This window comes from Thunnus thynnus, chromosome 1, assembly GCF_963924715.1.
Source record: "Thunnus thynnus chromosome 1, fThuThy2.1, whole genome shotgun sequence".
Lineage (NCBI taxonomy): Eukaryota > Metazoa > Chordata > Actinopteri > Scombriformes > Scombridae > Thunnus > Thunnus thynnus.
The window spans coordinates 15,806,506-15,822,629 of record NC_089517.1 but is presented as its reverse complement, the minus strand read 5'-3'; the positions used below and the strand labels follow the sequence as shown (position 1 = coordinate 15,822,629).

The 16,124-nt window shown below is 36.9% G+C and overlaps 1 protein-coding gene across 1 annotated transcript in view; it reads left to right on the top strand.

The window, feature by feature from the left end:
* Nucleotides 1-16,124, top strand: part of gpc6a (glypican 6a) — a 166,538-nt gene that overhangs the window by 25,466 nt on the left and 124,948 nt on the right. The window contains exon 2 of the mRNA XM_067586549.1: nt 8,966-9,124. Coding sequence (XP_067442650.1) covers nt 8,966-9,124 — 159 coding nt within the window. The remainder of the gene's footprint in view (nt 1-8,965; nt 9,125-16,124) is intronic.

Genomic DNA, 16,124 nt, shown 5'->3' with positions numbered 1-16,124 from the left:
TAACAGCGGCACTTCTGTCAGTGTTGTCACCTTACACATAGTACCTGTTTCCGTTCAAAAATATATAGGCTCAGTCAGAACACATTTCACACACCAAATGGATACAACTCAAAAGTGTAGACCCACTTTGGGTTTTTAAATAAATGTGCAGAAGTTTCAGCTGCAGTAGGGAAAAAATGTTGCAGTGCTGATTTGGCAAGCCATTTTAGCAGATGCCATGGACTGGGACTGTTCCCAACTTCCCACTTGCTCCTCTTCACCTGCCGCCATCGGTAATGTTAGCGACAAAAAAAAAAAGTTCATTTTTTTTCTCTCAGTGCTCTACTTGCTAACAGCTCTGCTTTGTCAAAATCCATTACTGGTCCTGCTGTTTATGTAAGCATACAGTAACAGCAAGGCTATATTAATTAACACCAGCATGTATAAAGTGATTGTTTGGAGTTGAATGATTATCATTTTACAGTCTCAGCAAATCAGATTCCAAATGGAATAATTCAATATAAACAAACTGTCTTGATAACTTTGTCACAATGGGAAAGAGGTTATTTTACTGTAAATCCTTCACATATCTATAGGTTACATTTATTTATAGTTTTAATTGGCTAATCTACTGTGTGTATATATAGGTGCTACAAAATGGAATAACACTATAATCAATTACACTAAATCATACTGCATTGAGACAGGTGTGAATTGAGTCCTATGAAACTGTTAACTGTAGTTAACTGACGTCAGCTTGTCGCTCATGCCTATAAATGGCTGTCCATTGGCAGCCTTTGTTGCTGCCAAGGGTTTTTCCATGTGTTGTTTATGTCTCATATTTTGGATCAGATTTCATCTCGAACCTTAATGGATGTATTTTAGAAGTTGACATTTCAAGTAAAGAATGAGAAAAAGAAGTAAAATCCTACTACTAATGTTTGTTTATCTAGCCTCCTGAGCCGCAGGAAGTCAGCTTAGACGCAGCTTCCAGAAACTGGCCGACCAGAAAAGAGTGGGCTAATCAGGAGGGGGGCCTTAAAGATACAGGAGCTAAAATAGCCTGTTTCAGACAGAGGCTGAACTGAGGGGTTGCGTGAAGGGTCAGTAAGCTGCAACTAACTGTAGCTAGCTGTAACTGCAAATCATGCAAAGATGTTCCAGTAGAGCCCCAGATTTAAAATATAGACCTGGAAATGTGATTGATATATCCCCTTTAAACAAACTGTATTGCTTTAACAGTCATTCTGGCATTTGACCTGTCCTGAATAGACTCACAACTGATACCTTTAATTTATCTTTGGCAACACTACTTGTGGCTACTACCCAAACAGGAATCCGTGGCTGTCTACTGTGTCCACATCTATGTATCCATTTTTTTGGTGGTTGTTGGTATTGAGTCTTACAAGAAAAAATCAGCCTGACAGAGTCTGAACACAACTGTGATCGCACAAGCATGCAGTGTATTGACAGCTTGGTTTCAAATTCCATCTTGGGTGCAAAGCAACCAACTAGAACAGGATAGATATGGTCTAGTGAGCCACAATCCCATCTAGATTTAGAGACAATTATTCCCAAATTCACTAAGGTAGGCATTTATGTTTGTTTTTTGTTCCTTACGGCAGAGCAATAGCAGAAACATTTTTATGTGTAAAAACATTGAATAGTTTTGTCCTGTATAATTTTGACTATTTATATTCTGCTATTTATGCTGGTATCTGTATTATGGAAGGCAGCCAGAGGAGAAAAGGAATAACATGTGACAAACTCAAAGTCACAACATCATAAACATGCAGCACATACTCCTGCCTGCTGCTCACAAAGTTCTATTTTATATTGCTTTATGTAACAGCAGCCTCATAGAAATAGTGAATGTAGCTGGATGTGTCAAATTCATACAAAAACATGACTGAAAAATGAATAGAGTGGTGCACAAACCTACGGAAGCTAAAAGCACCAGGGTTTCCTTTCAGCTGTCATTTGCACTTAAGGACAGTTCTGCCTTTATTGATTTTTCTCTTTTTTTGACAACCTTTAGTGGCCAACAGCAGTATTCCACCTACTTTGACAAGTTAAGTCAATTTATTGCATTAATAGAAACTTCAAACTGAAACTGCCTTACTTCAGAGTATCAGGGGCCCCTAATGCAGCGAGAAAATGTAATTTTTTCTTAAGTTATCCATCATTATGACAATAAACTATATACTCTTGTTCCAAACCCTTGTTTCAAACACTGCAGTCGTATATCCTGGGAAACATGGTCCACAAGGCTAAAATGAGGTGTTGTCTTTGACATTTAACAACCAGCTAAAGCATCCCAGTAGAGACTGATCTCAGGTCAGCCTTAATGATCCCACTATCATTAATCTTCCAGTCAAAACAAAATGTGATGGAGCATGTTGAACTTCATTAATATTTTAATTGTATTTTTAAACTGCAATTAATGTGAGCTTAAATGTCCGCAAAACTGATCAAACACAAACAGTTGCATGTATATTGGCTGAAAAGGCAAATGGCACAGATTAACTTATAGAAAAGCTGAAACAAGATGATGAAAAAAGACGTTAATGAAATTGTACCAGTATGTTACATTCACCTCAAGCTCTGCACGCAGCCATTGTTTTGTCTGCAGGCATGTGTTAAACTGATCACAGCTTGGAATAAAGATTTTTCACACGGTGTTGCATCTTCACAAAGTGGAAATAATGTGTGACAGTTGAGGAATGCTGTTGCCTTGCTAGAAGATTACTACATTGTTGTTTAGTAGTGAAACAAAAGAACCTTAAAGAATCACCAAATAGAAATCGACTGCTGCATTTGAGCTTATTTTGTTGTTTTAGAAGAGTTTGGTCTCTGTGGCCACGAGGCTCGTGCATTACTCTGGAGACAATGGGTTTGTGTTGAACTGTTGATGGTGCACCTCATTACTGTAGCTTGGTGCCTCTCTAAGGACTGATTAAGGATTAAGTACATTTGAGAGTGCCAGCACGTACATGCTGAATCCTCCTTGTTTCATTATCTATGCACAGCCTCTTCATCTATAGCTTACTGTATGTGCATGCAGAGCACCAGTGTGTTTGCCAGTGTCTGCATTGTGTAGTAGGATCCATCAAAAGGTCCCACGATCTGAGTCTATTCTGCACCAATCCCCCAACGGTGCAGCGACAGCCATTTCATCTTTCTCTTTCTCTCGAATGTTAATAGGTAGAACTGGGGAAAAAAAACAAAAAAAACTCGCAAAACTCAAATCTTTCATGTGACTGCTGGCCAGACTTTTGTTTTTCAAACCTCTAATAATGATGTCTGATGCTTTCAGACGTAAAGCAGCAGAGGAGAGATAATACAGCAAGTACGCAGAAAATATAGTAAAATTCCAAAAGATTTGCACAACTCCTGCCTTCTTTGGCAACAACTTTGCCAGTTACACAGATGTTGCTGTCCAAGAAGACAAACAGTTAGAAAGTCCACATTATGAACAATGTTCTTTCAATGTTTTCTCACCAACCACAGCCTCAGTCTTTTGTTTGTTTGCTTTTTCTTTGTGGATCTCATCCTTTCAATGACAAGTAGTCTACAATGAAGCCTCCAAGTCCGCCTCATAAGCTCCTGCTACTGAGTTAAAATCTCATCGATACAACTTGTTATACACATGCATTTAGTCAGAAATAGCAACAAAATGGACCCTTCAATGGAAAGTAGTTTGAAGGGTATTACCAGATAACATGTTATATTTTGGTTTGTAAATCAAACATATTCTCTTACTTTCAATCAGTTTGGATGCTCATTCACTTTCATTTTCTTGTATCCCTGGCAGTTGTCAATGGTCAGTTGATGGTGTAATTTTCTGTTGCATTTAGTTAGAGGCAATTTTCAAAGCTTCAAAAGTGCTCGTATTGTTGAATTCAGATGTTGTTTAATGACCGTCCAAGACCAGCAACAAACCAAACTATAACCACTTTAAGAATACATGTAAGAAACGCAGGATCACCTACAACATTCAGAACAGATCAAAATGACATTTTTATCAGTCAGTACAAAATACCACACAAAACAAAAAACTCTTTTCTACAGTGATTGCATTATTGAATGCTTTTTGGAAACCTTTTATATCTGGATTTAGGCACTTTCTCACAATCCTTCCCTGCAGATTAGGTCAAATTTAGTTAAAAGCTGGGTTGGTATTGTCTGTGAAGATGCTCAGTAGGGACAGTTCAAGGGTTAGTGAAGATGTGGGGCTTAGTCCTTAAATCTTTGAAGTCTGTCACACTTAAATCAATAAATATTGCAGTATCATTAGGTGCTATATGTTGCAGCCAATGACTCAGATGCAGGACTGTTGTGCAACTAGCAATGTCTTTATTTTTGCTTTAAACAACGAAAACAAAGCAGTCTATACTCACTCTTACAGTCCGGCAGCACACTTTCTCTGCTGCTTAAAACGATTGTCTTCTTTTCTTGGCTACCATGACAACAACAACAGTTTTCTTCTTCTCCTTCACAACTCGCTTTTTCCGCCTCAACAGCATAACTTGGTGGTGGGAACCAGACAGCGCATCCACAAACAATACTGAATGAAATACAAACTCACAAACACTGTATCCTGGAAAGGCATTTAGGATTATCTACATTGCCTGCAGACATTAATTTTTATGCAGTTTAAATTTAATCCATGAGATTAATTAAATTCTGCAAATTAACCTGTTAAGCTCAACTACATTACAAAAGAAAATAAATTGGGGGGTCTCTGATTTAACAGTAGGGAATGCCCTCGTTAACAAATATAAAATATCTTACTGATATCCATTGACCCCTCACATTTATAAATAAAAGATTATTGTTATTGTTACTTCAAACATACTGTTAACTGTTAAAAATAGTTTTTGCAACCTTTAACATATGTGAAACAAATTAACACATTGCTATAATTTGACTGAACCATTATTTTATTTCACTTCATTGATTTAAGGTGGCATACCTGATGTAACATCAAATTCAATAAACAACTTCAACATAATCAAAATGGCCATCAATGCACACATTAGAAAAATGAACATTTCCCTCAGTCCCTGAAACTAACAAGCACACCTGACAGGTGATGCTGTCATCACTACGCTCTAAGCTAGAGACTGTGTTAAATGAATGATGGGTTAAGCCTGCTTTCCGTCAGATTGTGCTGTGCATCATGGCTGTTAAATTTAGTTAAATTTTCATTTCATCTTCTGCATCCATTCCCCCCCACAATCTCTGTGTAATTCACACATTTTTACACACTTCCACAGAGACTGAGACTAATCCACAGACTCAACATAAATCCTCTTTCCAAAAGCAAGTTACCAGCCAAAGAACTATAGTTCCATATTTTCACAGTTTCTAATAATGTCCACTGTACTCTGGTGAACTCCCAAAAACCGTTTAAATTATTTAATACCAGCCCACAAATCCAATACTTCTGATGAATTGTACAGACCATTCTTTGGTCAAGTTTATCAATCTATCAGTCATTCATTGAATAATTTATTAATGACCATATGACCGAGGTCTATGGAATTTTCTTGGTGGGCAGCATGGTGGGTAAGCTCAATTCAACAGTGTCAGTAACATCAAACATAGACAGTGTCAACATCACAGACACATGAATATCACAGCAGACAATATTCACAATTTACCGCAAGACAGAAAACATAGACAATATTAAAAAGATTGATGTAAGAGTTTTAAGTGCAGGTGCTTCTGTTAGAGTTAGTGAGAAGTGTTCTGAGTCCTTATTGCAGTAGGGAAAAAATAATGGAAAAGCAGCATGGTGAGAGGGGTCACAGATTTTTTTTTTATTTGCTCTTTGATTGTGCGTTTGTGATATAGTGATTCAACTGATGGGAGGGGGGTGCCAATAATCTCGGATGATTTATTGACCATGAGCTGCAGTTTTATGCGTGTGTGCCTGTCTGTGCTGCTGTACCAAACTGTTATAGATGAGGTGAGTATGCTCTCAATGATTGCTGTGTATAACTGAGGAGGAGGAGGAGGCTTTGTTTTACTTTGAATTTTTTGAGCTTTCTTAGAAAAAACAATCTTTGCTGGGCTTTTTTGGTAATGTGGTTTGTATTGATGTTCCATTTGATTTGACTGATTTGATTTGTTGCTTTTGTGTGTGCCAAGAACTTTGAATGAGTCAGTGATGGTTATGGGTTCTCCTGAGACGTGTATAGGGAGTTTGGGGAGGGGGCTGTGCCTGAAATCTGTAATGAGTTCTTGTGTTTTAGATGTGTTGTGCTTGAGGTTGTTATCAAGGCACCAATTGACTGCTTGGGTTACCTGCCCACGGTATCAGTCTTTGTTGTTGTTGGTTATAAGTCCAATTATGGCTGTGTTGTCTGCGTATTTAAGAATGGAGACTGAGCTGTGGTGGGATGTGAAGTGGGTTGTGTAGAGCGAGGAGAGTCAGGTTGAGAGGATGCAACCCTGGGGGGTCAGAGCTTGAGATGAAAGGCTATTCATCTTAACCCTCTGTTGCCTTCTCCACAGAAAGCGCATCCAGTGGCATATGCAGGGGTCAATATTCATGTCCAACAGTTTATGCTCTAACATGCACACTTTTTGTTGACTAGATGTTTAATTCTTTATTACAATAAGTTGAATCAATTTAACTGTCCCCATGTGAGACATCTCAACTTGAAAAGACATTCAAAGGGATTTTGAAACACTATACCAATCTTGAGTGAATCATGTCTTCAACCACTTGAACACTGAATTGAGGTTCAACAGCACATTAAGTACAAAGAGTCAAGAGGTGACGGCTCTGTAAAACATTGCAACATCAAGACTGAATGCTTGACATTTTTCAATATCTTAAAGCGGCAGTTTATTTCCTGTATTTGCTCACTCACCCCTAATGTTACTGTATCTAGCCATGCAGATAACATTTATTTGGAAATCTCCATCACTGGTCACTCTACTTCTACCCCAGTACAATGAATGGAAATTTAGTTTGCAGTGAACAGAGCATTGAAATGATTATATTTTAAGAAATCAGTAGCAGCATGTCTTTCCAGGAACTGTATTCTGGTTAGTGGAGATCATCCATAGACCTTGCCATGAGCAGCTTTCATTGGAATGATTCATTGAACTACTTTTCCGCCAAAGTAAGCAAGACAAGGTCTTTGTATTATCCTGAGGAACCGGGTCATACTTTCCGAAAAGAGATGCCGTTGCCGTTGACTTCATTTAATGGTATTTGGTTGGCATCTGAAGTGTCAGTAATGGACCTCTAACGTATGGAGGGTTTTAAGGGCCGAAACAAAATATATAAATACATGAATAATTATATAATTAAAAGCTTAAATAAATGAATATATATACTCATATAATTTAATGCTTAGAAAAATTAATAAATACATTATTATATAATCTAATGCTTAATTTATTGATTCACTTATTAATTTATTCACACATTTATTTATCTGTTTATGATTTTATTTATTTATTTATATATCCTTTCATTTATCCATAGTGTTACCTGCTGGAGCGAAACCCATAAATAAATCTCTCAACTTCATCCATCAAAAGTCAGGGGATGGACTCTGCCCTGCAATTGGTGGTTAGACTTGAATCTACTGCTTTTGCCTAATTTAAGATGGCAGCACCCGGTGTAGATCTTAATGAAATCTTGTGTGCTACAATGGTAGATATGTTTGCTGTACCTGAACAGATGAAGGTGAAGATGAAATGTCAGTCCTTACGATTCTTTAGATCAGATTGAGGGCCTCGCTGAAAGAATTGGAATGATATCGGCCCTGACCGACACATAAATTAATGAAGCTGTATTCACAATCCTAGCAGAGATGGTACAGCAACTGAGGCTGCAGGGTGACAAATTAAAGGCTTTAACCCACCCCCTGACTTTTGACAGATGAAGATGACACATTTTTTCATTTCGCTGCAGCAAGTAACACTGTGGATAAATAAAAGTATATGTAAATAAATAATTTGAACTATAAATATATGTAAATAAATATATTAATATAGGAATAAATATATGCACACATAAATGTAACATTTATATTTTTAATGTCTCATTTGATTTTTTATTTATTTATTTATGATGACAATTAGGTGTTAAATTATACAATTAGTTATTCATTTATTTAAGCATTTTATTATATAATTATATATGTATTTATATATTTAGTTTCAGCCCTTAAAACTCCCCAAACTAACAAACTGGGACAATAAAATAAAAACTCAAAGCATTTTGTTGAAAATTCAGGGTAAAACTTATGCTTTAAACTAAGACTGTTGTTATTATACAAGCAATGAAGCACATTAGCTGTGGTGTCATGTCATTTATCTCAAATTAAAATAAATCTTCCTAATGACAATTTTGACTGCCACTTGGTACACCTGTTGGTAATAAGTTGATTGACACTATTTATTGGTGAAAAGTTAAAAGGATCAAACCATGAAACTGTCACACACTGACGAAGGCATAGCTGAAACATCTGTACATTTTTTGCCCTGTGCTTGCAATGGACAAGTTGAACGGGACAGGAAGAGGTTGGAGGCTGATTTGGATGTGCAAACCCCTTTTTTGTGCTTTGGACTTTGACTTTGGTTATACACACCCCAGCTCCCCCCCTGTCTTTTGGTTGAGCCTGATGTTTTTTACTTCTACTTCATGGTACCACTGATTTACACAACCTCAGTTGTCATTACTGCTGTGCTTTGGATGGTGATGTAAAGAAAATCCTGCATGAGGTGTATGCACTGCCGCATCAAAGTTACACTCAGTTTCACATGATAGCAGGTTACTGACAAATATTATCCTTCCCCATTTGTTACAGTCGGTCCCTCTTTGATAGCTCCAGTGATGAGAGTCCCAAAATCACAGGAGAGTTCTGATCAAAGACTCAGCTCAGCCTTTTGAAAAACCGAGTCCTGTGGCAGTGATGTGTGTAAAAAAAACAGCGCTCTGTGTCTCTGTCTCCTTCAGGTGAGCACCTGCGTGTCTGTCCTCAGGGATACACCTGCTGCACATCCGAGATGGAGGACAAACTCAACCAGCAGAGCAAACTGGAGTTTGAGAACTTGGTCGAGGATAGCAGCCACAATATGAGGACGACATTTGTCTCGAGGCATAAAAAGTTTGATGGTAAGCCAGATGGGTTTGTTTTATCATTTTGACATGCAGAGATTGAGATACATATAAATTGGCTTCCCTGACACTGCCACTTCTAATAAATGTATTCCAGACAAGCACATGTCAAACTTGTAAAGACTACTGATGCTATGATTAATAATTACTATGACTGCTATTAATAATAGATGGGCAGATTGGTTTTGAAGATTGTTTTGGCAGTTGAGGCTAAAACATGTGTCTCCTTTTCATACTGTAGATTTTGTCCTCTTCTTCTTCAGTACATGTTTTTTTTCTTCCTTTTTTTTGGTATAGTTTTTTTTTCTACTGACTGTTATTAGAAATCAGGACTGTATGAAACCTGGCCACAAATCTGTTTAGTTAGCTATCACTTTTGTTCTTCCACATTTGTACACAAACACTATATGCTTTTGTTATTGCCTCATGGAGCAAGGCTTGCTGTGTTGCTGTGTTGCTGTGTTTCTGTGTTGCGCTTCTTGTCTGAATGGAGCCACTGTAAACTTACATACCCACAGAACAAAGCCGTGTTAATGTAGCTTTCAGGTGAAAAATACTGTCTGTAAAACTAAAGTCACTGTACAACTGCTCATGTACTCTTCATGGTGCACAGTGTTTAATTGAAGTGCTGCAGTGTCTTCATACCACTTGTAAATACTGTTAATCAGTGTATAGTCAGGTCTGTGACTGCACCCTCATTATGAATTAGTTCCTAACTTAAAATTTTAGTTTTTCATGTCAACAGGTTGACACCAACTTAAATAATTCACATCTCCAAAATGATATTCCTTGACAGTTAACACCAATTTCTTTCTCCAATTCTCTTCTTTTTTTTCTTACACAATCAATGTATTTTTATCCTCCTTTATCCTATTTTTATCCTAAAACTCTCTCACTCTTTTCTGTGAGGTTTGCTCATATGAGTGTTCCAAGTCGGATTCAACAAACTCTCTTAACTGTCTGAACTTGTCATAAATCGCTCAGTTCAGCTTGATGAATGCAACCTTCTCATGAATAGGTGCACGTTCGTGAGATCATTTGCATGATCAACGCCCCATATAAGGCTCCATGTTCCGTTCCGTTTGTGAGCGAGTTTCATTCAAAAAAAGTTCCCAAAGAGTCACACTGCATAGCTTCAAGTCCTGCTTTCAGAAATCAGTAGAAAAAAGACATATAACAAATTTAAGAGTGTGATCAGTTGGAGACCCAAAACAATTAGAAAATATGAATCCAGCTGCCAACGACGCGTCACCAGAGCAGCTCTGCACTTAGACAGAAATAAAGAGGGAATGCTTTGACATGAAGTTAGATGATAAAAAAAAACATTGTACTAAAGCAAAGCAGTCCGTGATGGGAGGCGGTCAAGGGATGTGACAGTCACAGAGATATTAGAAGAGAGAATATTATAGCCTAGGTGATGTTACGCTGTCAGCTGCAACAGAAGATGATAGCCTAGTGGACAGAGACCTGCAGAGAGACACAGAGGCAGCTGTCGCAGTGAGTTTCATTTTTTCAGCAACTACTGAAATGTAGAAGCTGCTGCGTCAAAATATGCCAACAAAAATCATAAAATCTAAAAAACCTTTAAGTAAATTGACATCCATGATGATAATATGGTAAACAGAATATTAATTTTGCATTAAGTTTGTTTTAGTTAATATTTATTTTTCCTTAATTTCAGTATCATATTTAAACATATTTAGTTTTTAGGGCAATTAAGACATTATAATTGTAGGTCAAACAAGTGTTTCTCCCCAGCAAAGAAAGGCAGAGATGATCTATTCATGACTCGTATGACAGGTCTGGACCACTTGTAAATTCCATTCGTACCAAAGAGAAAATTCTAAGTATGAGAAAATTGATGAATGCCACAAATATTCTTAAATCATTCGTATGTGCATCTTAAGAACAGGAGCAGCCCTGACCCTAAGTAACTGAAAAATCAGTGAGCACTTTCTTATCAGACTTTTGCGATTCTGCACAAAAAAACGTCTTTATGCATACCGTGGGTAGAAGAAGGAACGCAGAACAGAATCAGAAAAGTTTCTGTGGTCTGTTGCATCTCTGAAACCATTTTTATCCTCCTTATATAATACTAAGTGCAATATAAACTAAAAACAGTACTGGCACCAGAAAAAGTGTAGAAATAGACATGATAGGATCTGGTGGACGTATCACATGGTAAAAATGTCAAAAATAATTCCTTTTAAACTTTGCCACTGCTGAGTGTTAAATGATCCATCTGTCAGGTTGGCAGTCAATTCAGGACAATACCTGCATGTCAACACTGTAGTGGGGGAAGATTAAATTTTTATTCTTTTTCATTGGCAAGATTAGTTTATCAGTTTCATTTTTAAACATACGTTGAAAGGCTGATAAGAGTGATAGATGGGTTTCTATATTTGAACATTAATACACGTAATCATGTATATCCTATCCTAGTATGTACTGCCATTTACTTGCTTTTACATAAATCAGAAAATGATTGATTTGAATTACAGTGTTAATTCCATAAATTTTCATGCATATGCTAAGATATAATAACTTATACTGTGAACTGTGGCCTTCATGTCAGAAACATGGATTTTTGTCTATGTTTAAATAAGTTTGTATTGCTATAAAATTACAAATGTGTAGATTGACATAGTTGTTGTTGTGTATTAGTAGTAATTTTCTAATGTTGCAGTGACCTATTTCAATGTAGTCTTCTAGTCATCCAACCAACCCAGCTCCTCCTAATAAGCCAAAATCACCTTATAAAATAAAAGAAAGTCACATTATATAGAGGTTATCTGAAATGCGTCACTCTGAAATGCGTTACTCCCTGAAACGTGACTATAGTTCATTTTTGGCGACTGAATTAATGACATAAATGGCAAAAAGAAAAATATGTGTAATCATAACACATGAAACAACTTTTGAAATCGATGTGTTATTCATATGTCATTTGGTGATACCAGGCTGCCTATTTTTGTTCACTTTGAATTTTATGATTTTTTTATTCCTTACCGATAAAATGATGACCATTATCTACTGTATTTCCTTCAGCTAATAAGATCTTAATTTTACCACAGAGTAATAAGGAAACAGGAAATAAGTTACTTTAAAGGTTATGCTTTCCAAAGCCTCAATATAACCTTACTGTTGAAGCAGTCATTTTAAAATACTGTTTTCACAGAAGAGTGATAGGTGCACTGGGGAACTCAGGGTCTTGTAGAAAATGCAAATACGCACAAGCATCTTTTTCATTTCTGAAAGGATATGTGAGAGTTTTGTTATGGGTTCTTGCTTCAACACATATTCTTCAAGTTATAAAAGTCATGTTCCTGTATGTTTCTTTTCACTGGAACGAAGCTGAAATGAATACAAAAAAATATACTGTAGAGTCCTTTGTTATTTTTTTTATTATACACATGTATACAATTTGCAACAAAAAGAAAAATATGTATAATATACATTTTTGAAAATGCGTGGAATTTATTAACTTTCCTGGTATTTACCAGATTCCTGCTATTCATTCCATGTAATACTGATAATGTGACCTTTCTGAGGAATAGATGTAATACGCGGGAGCAGAAAGAAATAATAATTACAGCATAAAACAGGTTCAGTTCTTCGTCTGTAAAACTTTTAATTGGCAGCCATTGGTTATTCAAGCATTGCCAGCTTGTTTGAAATACACTGTAAAATACTGTTATGGCTGGAGTGTATTCCTACATAAACAGCACCATTTCAAGGACAACGCCTCCAGAACGATGTCCATATACTTAGCCATACAGTTATACGGTAACACTTGTGACACAAATCAGTTATGCAATTTCATCTTCTACTACACATGCCTATATTGCCAGGCCACTCAACATCACACTCTTTCTTCTTGTGTTAAGCTCCCTCCACCTCGTGGGGTTTGAATCATCCCTCATCAATTTTACATGCCCTCATTTCTGTCCCCAGTTATTTATAGGGCCTTATTATGAAAACCTTAACTTACTTTTTGATTACTGACTGCTTCCCCTGGAGGCTTGTGGGTTTTGATGCATTATTGAGTATTCCTGAAGCCATAAATGACTGTTGCACACTAGAATTAAAGTTTGGGCATTCTGAATGTCCAATCATCTGGCTGAGGAATCTTTCCCCCTCATCTCTCAGAGGTCCTTATATTCCCCCAGAGAGATTTGGAGTCCAGTCATATTGCAGTCCAGTTGATGCACTGTATTGAGAAAAAAAACTAACTTTGCAGTGTTGCAGCTCTGCATTTCTTGAGTTCAGTATGGCCAGTCTCTGAAAATATTAGTGTTCTCTGCTGTGGCTCAGTAGGTGCCCTAAGGTAACCTAGTTTAAGGACAAGCAATGAGATAAATAAATAAATATGTGTGCATGTGTGAGAGAGAGAAAGTTGGAGAGACTAATACAAAGACAGAGAGAGAGAGGATGGATGTATGAAAGAGGCAGAGAGTTGCATCACATCTGTTAAACATTAATTGCAGTGGATGAACCATGATAAACGGTACCTCATGCTCAGTCAAGTGATCTGAGATTGAAACCACAGTACACAGTGGTTTGTGGCCACTGCTACAAAGCTGTCATTGTTTTTTAACATGTCTTTGATTTTTGGTCTCTTTTCATTTATTTAAAATGTCACTACTTCAGTGAAAATGACATTTTAGATATGATTTACTGGAAAATCAAAACTTAAGTAAAAAAAAAAAAAATTGTCAATCTGATTAATCTCAAACACTGTTAACTATGGTATAGCCTTGAATTTGCTAGCTCCCATGGATGGTTGGAAATGCTGATTCCAAATCCAAAATGGTGTCATGATGCTGAAAAGGAAAGTAAATTAATATAACCTTAAGTATTTGTAATGCTGGCATATTTATTCATGTTTAGTTGTGATCAGGGGAAACAAAAGCACTCAAAAGACCTGATCACATCAGAAAATGGCACAACAAAGCTCACCTGCTCCCTCTGAAATCAGTGTGTTAATTAGAGGCTTGGTGACATGGTGACCAGTCGAAGGGCTAGTTGATGAACTACTGTAACTAGTAAGCAAACGGCTAACATGCTAGCCAGCTTGAGAACATGCTCATACTAGTTGGTCACACAGATGTCTAATAAGCTGGCTTTTGAACTTGCTAACTGGCTAGCAAGTTCAGTCACTAAATTGTGACTAAATGAACACAATTTATCCTTGTCCATATTTGTCCTAAAACCATGCTTCAATATAGAGCAGTTTATACTCCAGCAGAACAGGGTTAAATTGAATGCAACACAGCTAATAGGCTATGATAGCTTTTGGACTCTCCAATTCCCTTTTCCCTCAAAGGTCGGCACTGTCAAGTTGTTTTGCTGTTGGTCAGTGGTGGGGATTTGTGTCACCAAAGTTGAACTTGAAACAAAAGATTAAAGCGGATTTTCTTCGCCCTAACAAATTTTTGCTGCAATTCCATTACAATGGATTGATTTTGCTTCAAAAATGCAGTTTTAAATGTTGGTGTAATTTAAGGAGTTTATTTATTTGTAAATTGGTGAATATACAGTACCAGTCAAAAGTTTGAACACACCTTCCTATTCACATTTTCTGTCAGTTTGATCATTTTCAGCAATTCAATTCCAAAAGACCTCCATCCCAGAGGAAATTGGATTAATAAAGTTACATTGCATTTTCCTTTCAAAGTCGATTGATGTGAATGATCTTAAATACTTACTTACTTTATCCTTTGAAATAAGATTTTCACCTTTGCCATAGATGGTGTCATGGTGTTTATAACAATGTGTAATCTATATAATTTTGTCTCTAAACTTTGCTTGAATCTACAGTATGTAACCATTGAGTGAAATATGCCAACTGAAATGTCTTTTTTGAACATTTTATCCTGTGATTCAGTGGTACATAAAGAGTCTTTGAAAACATTAGTATTTTGTGTAGAATTGAGAAAGTAAAGTTTGAGCAAATAGAGTTTAAGAGGTTAATAGACAGAATTAGAGGGGAGTTTGACTCATTTGTGTGGGCACCAGTATTGCCATTTCTATTTGTCACTTGTTCATGTTGTATGGTAGATGCTCATTAGATTCAGTTTGGTTGATGCCTTGCCTTTCTGTCCTCTCACAAGACCTAGACAAGAGATTAGTGTGTGTGGTTGGTTGACTAAAGTTTGGGTTGAGCAGAAGCCTTGGTTGACTGAGTTCTTTGATCCTGCCCCAGTAGAGCTTCTCTGCTCAACGTTGAGAGCTGCAGTGCCCCTCATTCACTTCAACAATCCCTTATTCACACCCAACTTAAACCAAGACTAACTCGAACACAACACTCCATTCTCTCTAATCTCTCGTCTCTACAAATTCACAAGCTCCTTGTGGACTATGTAAGCCAGCAAACACACAGTGCAAAAACATAGCACCAGTTATCGCATTTCACAGATTCATTCTCTGGCTGTAACATTTTATTTCAAGGTGAAGTACCTCAGAAATTAGGAAATTTTGTTGTATTAGGTTTTAATGGTAAATTAAAGAATTCATATCTTTTCTGTCAGATAGAGACAAGCAAAACAATTGACACAGCTTTTCCTGGTGTCCTGATTAAATGATAGCTTGATAGTTTTGCATTCATTGTTTAGTGTGTCAGAGGTGTTTGTGCACTATAGAGCACACAAACTCAGTGCAGTACGATTTGATTTTGAAGAATAAGCATCAAGCACAACTTTTGTTTTGATCCATTCAAGAGTAGTAAATGAGACTCAAAGTATTTTAATCTTCGATGTTAATGTAGTCAGCATTTTGGTCCTGTGCATGATACTGTGGCCTCTTTTAAGCAATGAGAGAAAAAACAAAAGCATTGGTGGTAAATCGGAGAGTAATGAGTCACAGTCAACAGTACACTTCAAAACTGACCCCATTGAAGAGAGAGAGGGATGAGGATCTGTTAAAGGCTGTTACCTCAACAGTAATACCAAACTTATGTAACCGCTCAATAATATCTCATGGACTCATGTTTCATTTT